The sequence below is a fragment of the Rhincodon typus genome, chromosome 33 (assembly GCF_021869965.1).
Source record: "Rhincodon typus isolate 14 chromosome 33, sRhiTyp1.1, whole genome shotgun sequence".
In the NCBI taxonomy this organism is placed as follows: domain Eukaryota; kingdom Metazoa; phylum Chordata; class Chondrichthyes; order Orectolobiformes; family Rhincodontidae; genus Rhincodon; species Rhincodon typus.
In genome coordinates, this window is record NC_063364.1 from 34,790,736 (window position 1) to 34,805,992 (window position 15,257).

Consider the following 15,257-nt stretch of genomic DNA (forward strand, 5'->3'; position numbering starts at 1 on the left):
ATTTGATTCTCGCAATAATCCTGTAAAATAGAAGTGCAACTCACAGGATGAGACATAATTTTAGAGAGTTTCTAACACAGTTAATACAGGGGAAGCTTTGTGTGATGAAAGGGTGAGTGCAAGGTCACTTGCCAAAAGTGTACTGAATTTTCAACATAAACTTCTTTGCAGTGGGATAGCCAGATAATTCTCCGGAGTGAACCACTGGTATTGGAGGGTGGCTACGACAGCTGGCTTCTCTGCTATCCAATGTATACCACAAATGCCAAAGTGACTGTTCCGAAGAAAGAATCTCATGGAGCTATTCAAGTGTCTTGTGAGTACCACTTCTTAAATAATCAAGGGTCTGTGCTTCCTAAATCGTTGTGTTCATCTTTAAGGAGAAAGATGAAAAGCATCCACTGGTTCATTGGAATATGTGCTGCATGGTGAATTTTTTAATAAGAAAATCTGCTTACTCCTCTCTCAGAAATGGACATGGAGGAAACACAAGTTTAAATTAATAATCCTTTTAAAAAGTTCTATTTTAGCATTTGTTTTGCATTTTCAAGAATCCAGGATGAAATGGGGCATGGAATCTAAGTTGGTTTTTTGAGTCCAACATGGAATGCAAATCACTAACCAATCTTTTTCTGCACAGATCATGTCATTTCTGCTGAGTTCCTTCAGAATTTGTTTTATTTAGCATCTCCAGCATCCATAGTACTCTGCCTTTATTTTTAAAAATGTGGGATGATGAGATAGCTTTGAGAGTTTTACTTTAATAAGGACAACTAGAAGTGCATGAAAGCAGAGATAACTAAAGTGGACTAGCAGATTAGATCCAACGTTAAATCAATGGAAATGCACTGGCAGACATTTAATGGGATATTTCAGCAGATCCGTTCCAAGCAGAGGACCTGCCGTCTGTGGTAAACTAAAAATGTTAAAGATAGTATCAAGGTAAAGGTAAAAAGCATATAATTCCACAAAGGTGGTCAGTAGTTCAGAAGATTGAACAATATTAAATAAAATCAAAGAATGACTGACTAAAAGATTCATCAGTAGGGGAAAAGAAAATAATGTATGGTAGAAATAAGTACCAATAATGAGAGTTTTCACACGTAGAAATGGGAAAAAAAAGTTAGTGAATGTGCATCCTACAGAAACTGAATCTGGGAAATTACTAATGGACAGTAAAGAAATGGCAGATGAATTGAACGGATATTTTGCATTAGTTTTCTTTGTTAGAGGATGCAAGTAACATCCTAGAAACGGCTGTAATTAAGGAAGTGGAAAGGAGAAGTAGGAATTTAAATTTGGAATCACCAGAAAATTGGTACTGACTATATTGCTGGAGCTATGTGCAAATAAGTCCTTGGATCTCAATGGACTTCGTCCAGGGGTTTTAGAAGAAATCGCTTGCGAGGTAGTTGATGCATTGGTTCTAACTTTCCAAAATTCTATAAGTGCCAGAAAGGTTCCATTAGGTCAGAGACAGTGAATGTAATCCTTTATTCAAAAAGGGACAGGCCAGTTAGCTTGACATCTGCAGGAGATCCTCAGAGTAGTGTCCTAGGCCCAACCACCTTCAGTTATTTCATCAACAAACTTCCCTCCATCATATGGTCAGAAGTGGGGATGTTCACTGATAATTCCACAATGTTCAGTGCTATTTGCAACTCATCAGATACTTAAGCAGTCCATGTTCAAATGCAACAAGATCTCGACAACAGTGTGGAGCTGGAGGAACACTGCAGGCCAGGCAGCATCAGAGGAGCAGGGAAGCCTACCTTTCGGGTTGGGACCCGAAAGGTCAGCTTCCCTGTTCCTCCGGCTCCACACTGTGTTCTCTCGGACTCCAGCATGGACAGTTCTTACTATCTTGAAGATCTGGACAATATCTGGACTTGGGCTGACAAATGGCAAGTAATATTTGTGGCAGGAAATGACCCTCTCCAGTAGGAGACAATCTAACCACTGCTCATTGACATTGCTGAATCCCCCACAATTAACATCCTGGGGGTTACCATTGACCAGAAACTCAACTGAAGTCTTCACATAAACGTGACTACAAGAGCAGGTTGGATGTTAGGAATACTGCGGTGAGTAACTCACCACTTGACTCCCCAAAGCATGTCCACTATCTACAAGGCCCAAGATAGGAATGTGATGGAATACTCCCCATTTGCCTGGATGGGTGCAGCCCCAACAACATTCAAGGAGCTTGACACTATCCAGGATGATGCAGCCCACTTAACTGACTCCATTCTCTCTCTCCACCACAGATGCTCAGTAGCATCAGTGCATACAATATATGAAGTGCACTGCAGAAAATCACCAAAGATCCATAAACAGCCCCTTCCAAACACAACCACTTCCATCAAAAAGGATTAGGGCAGCAGCCACTCATTTAGACTGAGAAATATGTTGCCATTTCATCATTGTCTGTGAAGTGTCAAAATCCTGGAACTCCCTCCTTAATGGCATTGTTGGTCTACCTACAGCACATGGACAACAGCGGTTCAAGAAGGCAGCTCATGCCATCTTCTCCAGGTCATCTAGGTCAGGAAGTAAATGCTGACCAGCCAGCTACATCCCACAAGTGAATAATGTTAGAAGCGAACGTTAAAGGTGTTATTAGTAATGACTTAGAAAAGGTAATCAGGGAGCATCAGCATGGTCTTGTGAAAAGGCAATCCTGTTTAACCAATTTATTGGTATTTGTTGAAGAAATAACATGCTGTGCATGAAGGGAGACTGGTGGATTTATTGGAATTAGAGTTTTAGAAGATGTTTGGTGAGGTGCCATCCTTAAGTTATTGTGGAAAATAAAGACTTGTGTTGTAAGGGGTAACATATTGACATAGATTAGCTAGCTAGCTGGTAGCAATTAGCATAAATTGGTCCTTTCCTGGCTGGCAAGATGTAACGTGGTATGCCACAGAAATCGCGGGTTGAACCTTAATGTTTTACATGATATATAAAATACTTTGGTGAAGGGACGGAAGATCTGGTTGCTAAACTTACTGATGAAGCGAAGATAGGAAGGAAAGTAAGTTGAGAAGAAGATATAGGTGGCTAAAGGGATATAGGTTGGTTAAATGAGTGGCAAAAATCTGCAAATGGAGTAATATTATGTGGGAAAATGTGAAATTGTCTATTTTAATGGAAAGAATAATAGTTTATTAAAGAAGATTGCTGAGCTGTGATGGGCAGAGGAACCTGGATGTCCTCATGTATGAAATGCCAAACAGTAGTGTGCAGGTACAGCAAGTAATTAAGAAGTTATAGAATGTTATCATTTATTGTGCGGAGAATTGAAAATAAACATAGGAAAGTGATGTTTTAGTTACCTAAGATGCAGGTGAGATTCCATCTGGAGTACTGTGGGTCTACTTCCAGTATGTGCGGTGGTTCAAGAAGGCAGCTCGCCACCACTTCCTCAAGGGCAACTAGGGTCAGGCAAGAAATGCTGGCTGGCTACCCAGCGACGCCCATGTTGCAAAAGGGAATGGAGCAAAGTATTACTGTCGTTATTTAAGCAAGGGTATAAACGCATTGGAAGCAGCTCGGGTAACGTTTGAGACTAATACCTGGAATGGGCACAAAAACACAAGTTGCTGGAAAAGCTCAGCAGGTCTGGCAGCATCTGTAAAGAAAAATCAGAGTTAACATTTCGCTTCTGAAGGGTCACTGTACCTGAAAGGTTAACTCTGATTTTCCCTCACAGATGATGCCTGACCTGCTGAGCTTTTCCAGCAACTTGTGTTTTCATTCCTGATTTACAGCATCCGCAGTTCTTTCAGTTTTTACCTGAAATGGGCAGGTCATTTTATGATGAAAGCTTGGACAGACTAGGCTTGTATCCATTATAGGTAAGAACAGTAAGATGCGAATTGAGTAAAACCTGAATATTGAGGGAGCTTGACAGGGTGCATGTTGAAAACTTCGAGTTCTCCCATTTAAAACAGATGAGAAGTTTTTCTTGGAGGGCTGAGTGTTTTTGGGACACTTTCTCCAAAAGGCAGGGAAGCAGAGTCTTTGGATATTTTTTGAGGGAGAAGTGGATAGACTGTTAATAAGCAAAGGGAGTTCAAGTTATCAGGGGTAGGCAGGAATACGGAGTTGAAAGTTACAATCATGTTGGCCGTGATCATAACTGGTGGAGCAGGCTTGAGGGGCCTAATGACTGACTTCTAACTAAACACACTGTTTAGTGTGGAATGTTCATTTGTGTAGGTGCAGGACATTAACTGTCACTTGAGCCCTTTAAACTTAAAATGTTCTGATTGGATTAGGAAGTATTCTCTGTAATGTCTAAGTCCATGTGAAGCATAGAAGTATGTGTTTAGTTCTGTCTTTGATCTGACTTTCAGCTCTTTGCAGTTCTGAGGAAGGGTCACCGGACCCGAAACGTTAACACTGATTTTTTTCTTCACAGATGCTGCCAGACCTGCTGAGCTTTTCCAGCAACTTTGTGTTTGTTTTTGTTCCTTGTTAGAGGTCTTCTGAAAATACAAATAGATCACATTCACTGGCTCTCCTTTGTCTAACTTGCTCATTATCACCTCAAGGAATCCTAACTCATTTGTTAGGCATGACCTCCCCTTGATGAACCGTGCTGACTCATCCCTATTTTACCAGGCACTTCCAAGTACTTTGCAATCTCATCCTTAATAATGCACTGTTAAATCTTACCAAGAGGTTAGGTTAACTGGTCTATAGTTTCCTGTCTTCTGCCTCTCTCCTATCTTAAACAGAGGTGTTGCATTAGCCATTCTCCTGTTCTGTGAGACCTTCCCTGTTTCCAGTGATTCCTGAAAGATCACCATCAATGCCTCCACATACACCTCAGTTATCTCCTTCAAAACATTTCCAGTCTGAGTGATTATCCATCTTGAGATCTTTCAGCTTCCCGAGAGCCTTCACCTTAGTGATGGCCATTACCGTCACCTTTGCTTCCTGATTGTCTTGAAGTTCTGGTGTGCTGCTGGTGTCTTCCACCATGTGTCACAGGGCTATTGAACATGCAGGTCTTTACAATGTAGTTGTGTAAGAGGTGTATCACTAGATCTTCATGAGAAGACTTTCTTCAAATTTCCTCTGGCTATTAAAAGCTAACAAAGTGTTTGAATTGTTGCTGCAGCTGACATTATCTGCTGAGTATTATGGAAATCAAATTTGTGTCCTTTATTTGGAGCTCAATTTGTGAACATCACAAAAGATCAATGGAGTGGTCCATACATATTTAATGAAAATACGTAATCAGATTTTTGAATACAGTGCTGCATTCATTTTTTCTGACAGTGGACTTCAGTTACCCATCCTTGGAGGAACCTCCCCCACCCTCTGAAGACCTTAATGAAAAGAAGGCTGTCCAAGAATTGGAAATTTGTAATGAACACACATCTCAGCTCGAAGAGACACCAAAAAAAGTCAACCTAAAAAGTATCAACGTGCCTAATGGTGTCCTTGGCCCTGGGGTTCCAGTCACTGGGCAGCCTATTGCAATGAAAACCATTCCACAGGTATGTGCGGTATATTGTTAGTATAAAACGTATTCTACATTCCCTCATTCCTGCTTCAGTAGTTTTTCATTCACCTCTGCCTGTGCACATTGCTGTTTAACTCATTTGATTTTGCTTCCTTCATTGTTAGTGCCTGTGCAATTGATTTTAGTGAAATGGACTCTTGCGCCAAGAAAACTGGGTTAACCTTCATTGTTAACATTCAGACAACTATTTGAATCTGGTTTGCACAAACGTTTAAGTTGTTGGTGTCACGACCACACCAGCGTGTCCTTGGAGTGATCTGTGAATTGAGAACTTGTGTAAGCTCAGTGCTCTTCATTTTTCAGTACTTAAATTGAAAAATAACCAGAACATCTTTATACTTTATGCAAGGTGAAAGGTTAGTGCATTACATAACTGTTGCCAAATGTTACGTACTTAAAAAGTGATAGTTATTTGTTAAAATGGAGATAGAAAGATTCAAGGTAAGGATAAAATTTACATATGAAGATGCAAATTTGAGATCAGTATGCATTATTGTTGCAGGTATCACATGAAGATTCTCTTTCTGAAGTGAAGGGTTCAGAATTTGAAATTTAGATTCAGCAACTACAATGGCTTTTGTAGTTGAACAGTGAAGCTTTTCCTTTGTAGGTATGCTCAGTAGAATAGCTTTGGAGATTAGATGAAGGCCCTTCTTTTGAAAACTGAAAACACTTGAAAACTGTTTCAGAGATAGTAGGAACTGCAGATGCTGGAGAATCTGAGACAACAAGGTGTAGAGCTGGATGAACACAGCAGGCCAAGCAGCATCAGAGGAGCAGGAAGGCTGACGTTTCGGGCTTAGAGCCTTCTTCAGAAATGGGGGAGGGGAATGGGGTTCTGAAATAAATAGGGAGACGGGGAGGCGGATAGAAGAGAAGATAGGTGGAGAGGAGACAGACAGGTCAAAGAGGCGGGGATGGAGCCAGTAAAGGTGAGTGTAGGTGGGGAGTTAGGGAGGAGATAGGTCAGTCCAGGGAGGACGGACAGGTCAAGGGGGCGGGATGAGGTTAGTCGGTAGGGGGTGGGGCTTGAGGTGGGAGGAGGGGACGAGCTGGGCTGGTTTTGGGATGCGGTAGGGGGAAGGGAGATTTTGAAGCTTGTGAAGTCCACATTGATACCATTGGGCTGCAGGGTTCCCAAGCGGAATATGAGGTGCTGTTCCTGCAACCTTCGGGTGGCATCGTTGTGGCACTGCCGGAGGCCCAGGATGGACATGTCGTCTGAGGAATGGGAGAGGGAGTTGAAATGGTTCGCGACTGGGACGTGCAGTTGTTTAGTGCGAACCGAGCGTAGGTGCTCTGCAAAGCGGTCCCCAAGCCTCCACTTGGTTTCCCCGATGTAGAGGAGGCCACAACGGGAACAGTGGATGCAGTATACCACATTAGCAGATGTGCAGGTGAATATCTGCTTGATGTGGAAAGTCTTCTTGGGGCCTGGGATGGGGGTGAGGGGGGAGGTGTAGGGGCAGGTGTAGCACTTCCTGCGGTTGCAGGGAAAGGTGCCAGGTGTGGTGGGGCTGGAGGGGAGTGTGGAGCGGACAAGGGAGTCATGGAGAGAGTGGTCCCTTCGGAAAGCAGACAAGGATGGGGAGGGAAAAATGTCTTTGGTGGTGGGGTCGGATTGCAGATGGCGGAAGTGTCGGAGGATGATGCGTTGGATCCGGAGGTTGGTGGGGTGGTACGAGAGGACAAGGGGGATTCTGTTTTGGTTATTATTGCGGGGAGGGGGTGTGAGGGATGAGTTGCGGGAAATACGGGAGACACGGTCGAAGGCATCCTCGACGACTGAGGGGGGGAAGTTGTGGTCCTTGAAAAACGAGGACATCTGAGATGTACGGGAGTGGAATGCCTCATCCTGGGAGCAGATGCGTCGGAGGCAAAGGAATTGGGAATAGGGGATGGCATTTTTGCACGAAAAGGACCTCTGCTTTTTCCTGTCCCGAAGGCCTGACCAGTCCCCCTCCACTGACACCCTCATCCGCTTAGCCGAACTCGTCCTCACCCTCAACAATTTCTCTTTCAATTCCTGCCACTTCCTACAGACAAAGGGGGTGGCCATGGGTACCCGTATGGGCCCAAGCTATGCCTGCCTCTTTGTAGGATACATGGAGCAATCCCTCTTCCGCAGCTACACTGGCCCTAAACCCCACCTCTTCCTCCATTACATTGATGACTGTATCAGCGCCGCCTCGTGCTCCCGTGAGGAGCTCGAACAGTTCATGCACTTCACCAACACCTTCCACCCCAACCTTAAGTTCACCTGGACCATCTCTGATACCTCTCTCTCCTTCCTGGATCTTTCTGTTTCCATCTCTGGCAACCACCTAGAAACTGATATCCATTTCAAGCCCACCAACTCCTACAGCTACCTAGAATAAACCTCCTCCCACCCACCTTCCTGCAAAAACGCCATCCCCTATTCCCAATTCCTTTCTGGAGGGACCACTGTCTCCGTGACTCCCTTGTCTGCTCCACGCTCCCCTCTAGCCCCACCACACCCGGCACTTTTCCCTGCAACTGCAGGAAGTGCTACACCTGCCCCTACACCTCCCCCCTCACCCCCATCCCAGGCCCCAAGAAGACTTTCCACATCAAGCAGATGTTCACCTGCACATCTGTTAATGTGGTATACTGCATCCGCTGTTCCCGTTGTGGCCTCCTCTACATCGGGGAAACCAAGCGGAGGCTTGGGGACCACTTTGCAGAACACCTACGCTCGGTTCGCACTAAACGACTGCACCTCCCAGTCGTGAACCATTTCAACTCCCCCTCCCATTCCTTAGACGACATGTCCATCCTGGGCCTCCTGCAGTGCGACAACGATGCCACCCGAAGGTTGCAGGAACAACACCTCATTCCGCTTGGGAGCCCTGCAGCCCAATGGTATCAATGTGGACTTCACAAGCTTCAAAATCTACCCTCCCCCTACCTCATCCCAAAACCAGCCCAGCTTGTCCCGTCTCCCTAACCTGTCCTTCATCCCACCTATCCCCTCCTCCCACCTCAAGCCCCACCCCCCATCTCCTACCTACTAACCTCATCCCGCCCCCTTGACCTGTCCATCCTCCCTGGACTGACCTATCTCCTCCCTAACTCCCCACCTATACTCAACTTCACTGGCTCCATCCCCGCCTCTTTGACCTGTCTGTCTCCTCTCCACCTATCTTCTCCTCTATCCATCTTCTATCCGCCTCCCCCTCTCTCCCTATTTATTTCAGAACCCCCTTCCCCTCCCCCACTTCTGAAGAAGGGTCTAGGCCCGAAACGTCAGCATTCCTGCTGCTCTGATGCTGCTTGGCCTGTTGTGTTCATCCAGCTCTACACCTTGTTAACGCTTGAAAACTGCCTAAATTTCTTTGCAGAAGAATGGGGTGGAATTCTGGGTGCCTTCCTCTAAATCCTGGTATCAGAAAAAAAAAACCCACTCTCTCATGCTGGTAGTTTATCCGAGTGGTGGTTGGACCTGGCTTGGCAGGTTCTGCTGAGATCTCTGCAAAAAATGGCTGTTTGAAGCCAGACTTTTAAACAGCTCACAGCGTAAAAAATGGCTGCTATCCCATGCTGTTGAATTGTCCTTCCATATTGGGAATATAACAGGAATGAGCCACTCAGCCCATCAAATATATGTTCCAAAAGTTACCCCTGCACTAGAATATTTCTCTCTTTTTTTCAAACTGAGAAAATAATTATTGTAATTAAGTTGATGACTCCCAATATTTCAGGGTTTTGGTGAGATAGGAAAACTATTCATGCCTTCAGGGATGCCATTATTAATGAGTTTCTGTTTACCCTTGGAAGTCTTCATTTGATTTCAAAAGATTCCATGAATCTTGAGCTGGAAACAAAGAAAACATAGAAAGTAGGCAAGAGGTAGGCCATTGGCCCCACTGAGCCCACTTCACCATAATTATGGCTAATCTTCTATCACAATGTCATTCACCCATGTCATTGAAGATAGATTAGATTAGTTCTCTTTACAGATAATAACAACCTCTTCCTCGCAGCTTGTGATTAATTTCCAGGAACACCAGTAAGCAATATCCTTCAATGAATGATTAACTTAGTCTCCATATTTTATATCTGAAATCAATTATTAGCTCATCCTGGGGAAATTCAAGTTATCATTGACCAGGCACTGATCTGGACTAGCCATATATTGTGGCTACAAGAGCAAGTCAGAAGCTAGGAATTTTGCAGGAAGTAATCCCCCTCCTGACTTCCCAAAGCATGTCTGCCATCTGCGAGACATTGATCAGGAAAGTGATGGAATAGCGTGCGCTTGCCTCGATGGGTGCAGTTTCAACAACACTCCAAGTCAAAGCAGCCTGCTTCATTGGCACTACATCCCAAGCATTCACTCCCTCCTTCACCGATGCTGAGGACCAGCAGTGTGTACTAGCTTCAAGATGCACTGCAGAATTTCTCCAAGGCTACTTGGGCAACACCTTTCAAATCCATGACCACTATAGGCTAGGTACAAGGAGCAGCAGACCCATGGCAACACCACTGCCTACACATTCCCCTTCAAGCCACACATTATTCTGTCTCTGAACTATATCACTGTTCCTTCGATGTTAATGGGTCAAAATCCTGGAATTCCCTCCCCAACAGCATTGTTGGTGTATCTGCACCAAATAGACTGCAGTGATTCAAGAAGGCTGTTCACTACCAGCATTTCAAGGCAACTAGGGATGGGCAGTAAATGCTGGCCTAACCAGCGACATCCACATCCAGCGACAGAAAAATAGGAGCAGGAGGAGGGCATTCAGCCCCTCAGACTTGCTCCACTGTTCATTATGGCTATGGTTGATCATCTAATTCAGTAGCCTGTTTCTGCTTTTTCCACCATATCCCTTTATCCTCAAGTTATATCAGAACTCCTCTGAATCATTCAACCATTTGGCCTCGATTGCTTTCTGTGGTATTGAATCCCATAGGCTCACTACTGTCTGAGTGAAGAAATCTCTCCTCCTCTCAATATTCAAATGTTTAGCCCATATCCTTAGACTGTGACCCCTCGTTCTGGATTCCCCTGCCATCAGGAACATCAATCGTGAATCTACCTGAGTAGCCCTGTTAGAATTTTGTAGGCTTCAATGAGATTCCTCCCTCATTTTTATGAACCCCAGTGAATCTAATCCTAACCAATTCAACCTGTCTACATTTGTCAGACCCACCATCCTGGTAATCAATCCGGTAAATTTTCACCGCACTCCTTCTGTAGCAAGACCAACCTTCCTCTGATAAGATGAAAACCGCATGCAATATTCCAAGAATGGCCTCGCCACAGCCCTGGATAATTGTAGTAAGACATCCCTGCTCTTATATTCTCACTGTGAAGGCCAACGTACCATTTGCTGTTTTGGCTGCCTGCTGAACCCACATGCTGACCTTTAATGATTGGCATACAAGGATACCCAGGCCTCATTGCATATTTAATTTATACTCATTCAGGTAATCTGCTTGTTTTTGCTGCAAAAGTGAATAACGTGACATTAATACAAATCCAATGAATGATTTTTAACAAAAAAAGTCTTTTTACTCAATTAGCAGTTTCAGCAATGAGCAGGTTTCAGTTTCACTTCTAGCATTGAACCTTGAACTGAATGCGGTTTTTTCTCTTCATTCATGGGTTGTGAATGTCACTGGCTAGACTAGCATTTAGTGTCTGTTTCTAATTGCCCTTGAGTAGCTGATGATGTGCAGCAGCCCATCTATTGTATGTACACTCAATGGAATCAGCGAAGAGTTAGTAAGATACAACCCATCACAGTGAAGGAAAGGAAGTTAGGACCAGATAGAGTCAGAGGTGTACAGTGCAGAAACAGACCCTTGGTCCAACTCATCTATGCTGACCAGATATCAAATTAATTAGCCCCGTTTGCCTCATATCCCTGTGAACGCTTCCTATACATGTACTCATCTAGATGACTTTTAAATGGTTATTATACCAGCCTCCACCACTTCTGGCAACTCATTCCAAACGTGCACTACCCTCTGCATGAAAAAGTTGCCCCTTAGCTCTCTTTTAAATCTTACTCCTCTCGTCTTAAATATGTCATCTGACTTTGTACCCTCTCCATGCCCCTCATGATTTTATAGATCTCTACAAGGTCACCCCTCAGCCTCCGAAGCTCTAGAGAAAATAGCCCAAGCCTATTCAGCCTCTCCCTATAGCTCAAACCCTCCAACCCACTGGGACAGCATGGTGGCTCAGTGGTTAGCACTGCTGCCTCACAGCACCAGGGAACTGGGTTCAGTTCCAGCCTTGGTCAACTCTTTGTGGAGTTTGCATGTTCTCCCCTGTCTGCATGGATTTCCCCCGGGCCCTCCTGTTAGCATCCCACATTCTAAAGATGTGTAGGTTAGGTAGATTGGCCATCGGAAGTTCAGTGTTACAGGGATAAGATAGGGGGGTGGACCTGGGTGGGATCATGTTCGGATGATCAGTGTGGACTCGATGGGTCGAAATGGTCTGCTTCACACCGTAGGGTTTTTTAACAAAAAAACCCGGCAACATTCTTGTTAACCTTTACTGAACCCTTTCAAATTAACAACATCTTTCCTACAGCAGAGAGACCAGAATTGAATGCAGTATTCCAAAACTGGCCTCACCACTGTCCCGTACAGCCATAACATGACATCTCAACTCCTATACTCAATGCACTGACCAATGAGGCAAGTGTTCCTGTCTACCTGCGACTCCACTTGCAAGGAACTATGAACCTGTATCCCAAAGTCTCTTTGTTCGACAGCACTCCCCAGGACCCTAGCATTTTGTGTATGGTTTGCCTTACCAACCTGCAACACTTCATATTTATCGAAATTAAACTCGATCTGTTACTCCTTGGCATATCTGGTCAAGGTCCTGTTGTGTTCTGAGATAACCTTCTTCGCTGTCCACTGCACCACCAATTTTGGTGTCATCTACAAACTTACTAACCATACCTCCTATATTCACACCCAAATCATTTATATAAAGGACAAAAAACAGTGGGCCCAACACCAATCCTTGCAACATATCACTGGTCACAGGCCCCTAGTTCAAAAAGCAACCCTCTACTGCCACCCTCTGTCTCCTACCTTCAAGCCAATTTTCTATCCAAATGGCTAACTGTCCCTGACTTCCATATGATCTAATCTTGCTAACCAGTCTACCATGTGGAATCTTGTTGAATGCCTTGCAGAAGTCCATATAGACAATGTCCACTTCTTCAAAAAAAACTCAATCAAGTTAATGAGACATGATTTCCCACGAACAAAGTCATGTTGACTATCCCTAATTAGTCCTTGCCTTTCCAAATTCATGTAAATTGTGTCCCTCAGAATCCCCTCCAACAACTAACCCACCGCTGTCATCAGGCTCACCAGTCTATAGTTCCTGGCTTTTCCTTACCACCTCTCTTAAATAATGACACTACGTTAGCCAACCTGTAGTCTTCCAGCACCTCACCCATGGCTATCGATGATACAAGTGTCTTGGCAAGGGGCCTAGGAATCACTTTCCTAGCTTCCCACAAAGTCCTGGGAAACACCTGATCAGGTCCCAGGGATTAATCCACTTTTATGCATTTTAAGATGTCCAGCACCACCTCCCTCCATAAAATGGGCAGTTTTCAAGATATTGCTGTTTATTTCTTCACGTTTTCCAGCTTCCATATCCTCCTTCACAGTAAATACTGATGCAAAATACTAATTTACTATCTCACTAGTCTAAATATATAGACATTGATCTTTTAAGGGGCCCTATTCACTTCCTGGTTACTTTTTGACCTTAATGTATTTGTGGAATCTCTTTGGATTCTCTTTAACCCTATTTGTCAAAGCTATCTAAATTCCCCTTTTGCCCTCCTGATTGCCCTCTTGAGCATGAGGGCAGTATGAGTATACTGCTCTAGGGATTCACTCGATCCCAGCTGTCAATACCTGACGTGTCTCATTTTCTTGACCAGAGCCTCAATTTTTTTTATTAGCTATCCAGCATTCCCCACACCTATCAGCCTTGCCCTTCACACTATTGGTTACATATCTCTGAACTCTTGTCTAATTTTTAAAGGCATTTTTCCTGCAAATATCTTTTCCCAATAAACTTTTGAAAGTTCTTGCCTAATACCATCAAAATTGGCTTTACTCCAATTTCAAACTTAACTTTTAGAACAGGTCTATACTTTTCCATAATTATTTTAAAACTAATAGAATTATGATCACTTGCCTCAAAGGGCTCCTTCGCTGACACCTCAATCACTTGCCCTGCCTTATTTCTTGAGCAGATCAAGTTTTGTTCCTTCTCTAGTAAGTCCATCCACGTACTGAATGAGAAAATGTAATTGTACACACTTAACTTCCTGTCCATCCAAAACGTTAACACTGGCAGTCCCAGTCTATATTTGGAAAGTTAAAATCCCCTACCTTTACAACCCTATTATTCTTATAGATAGCTGAGATATTGTCGTCTTTGTCTTGGAGATGACGTTAGGAGGTGGTGTGTTCTCAGGCAGAGGTCATGGGTTTAGAAATACTGTTGTAAGAGCCTTGGTCAGTTTCTGTATCACGTCTTGTATATCCTATGCTCTGCTTTCACCTCAAAGGTGTAATTGAGAATGGATATGGTGTCACTTAAGCAGGCTACTTTGTCCTGGGTGGCATCAAACTTCGAGTGTTATTGGAGCTGCAGTTTAGCTGGAGAGAATTCCATCACGCTCCTGACTTGTACCTTTGTAGAAAATGGACAGGCTTTGGTGATGGAGGTGAGTTATCCACAGCAGGATTCCTAACCTCTGACCTATTCCTGTTGCCACTGTAATAAGTATGATCCAATGTAGTTTTTGGCCAATTGGAACTCCCGGGATGTTGTTACTGCAGTGTGATAGTATTGATGATGGATTCAGTGAGGGGAATGCCATTGAGTGCCAAATGGAGATAGTTAGATGGTCTCTTCTTAGCACTGGTGCTTGTCTGGAACTAATGTGGTGTGAATGTTATTTCTGTTGAATTTTGGACACCGATTAGTTTCCACTTATTCAAAAGGGTGGCAGTTGGCATCTGTATAGCCTGGAGGTATGGTTTAGTAAATGCTTATGTAAGTTGCAAAAGAAATTCTGTCTATTTTTGTACAACTCTTTTACAAACATTCCACGCCTTAATTGCTATTATTGAAGTCCTTTTCGGAATTTATTGATCTGTATCCCACCATTTGGAGGCATACAGAAGGGACCAAAGAGACTTTGTGCATTTCTCCTTCTATTTCTGGAGAACCCACATACTGCTGTTATATTTTGAATTGATTGTGCAATTTAAGATTGAAAATATACAGAGAATCCTAACTGTTATTATCTACCCAATTCTGTTTGGTGATAAAACTGTAGTTTGGATGTCAGGCATGTCTTAGTGCGTAGTCATTTTGTGTGTCTTGTTAGAAGGTTTTAGGTTCAAGACCCTCTCCAGTAGTTGGGTACAGAAATCCAGGCTCTCACTTCATTGCAGTGCTGATTTTCAGATGAATCATGAAGCTAAGAATCCAGGTTCCCCTAAGTGTGATGGTTGCAAGATCAGAAGGCTCAGTTTGCACAATGAGCAGTGCATTCTCTGATCATTATCTCTTTGCAGTTTTTGGGTGCTGCAATGAGCAAAGCTGCTCTATTTCCTATTGTCAAGGGTGACCCCACTCCATTGACTGTAGAGTGCTTTTGAGGTATCCTGTAATTGTGAAAGGTTATGTATA

The 15,257-nt window shown here is 43.7% G+C and overlaps 1 protein-coding gene across 3 annotated transcripts in view; it reads left to right on the top strand.

Annotated features, from left to right (window-relative positions):
* The window catches only part of usp8 (ubiquitin specific peptidase 8), a 42,062-nt gene that overhangs the window by 11,009 nt on the left and 15,796 nt on the right, over positions 1 to 15,257 (top strand). For all 3 annotated transcript variants that reach the window (XM_020517822.2, XM_048616093.1, XM_048616094.1), the window contains exons 9-10: positions 172 to 316; positions 5,290 to 5,510. In XM_020517822.2, the coding sequence (XP_020373411.2) occupies positions 172 to 316; positions 5,290 to 5,510 (366 nt within the window). The remainder of the gene's footprint in view (positions 1 to 171; positions 317 to 5,289; positions 5,511 to 15,257) is intronic.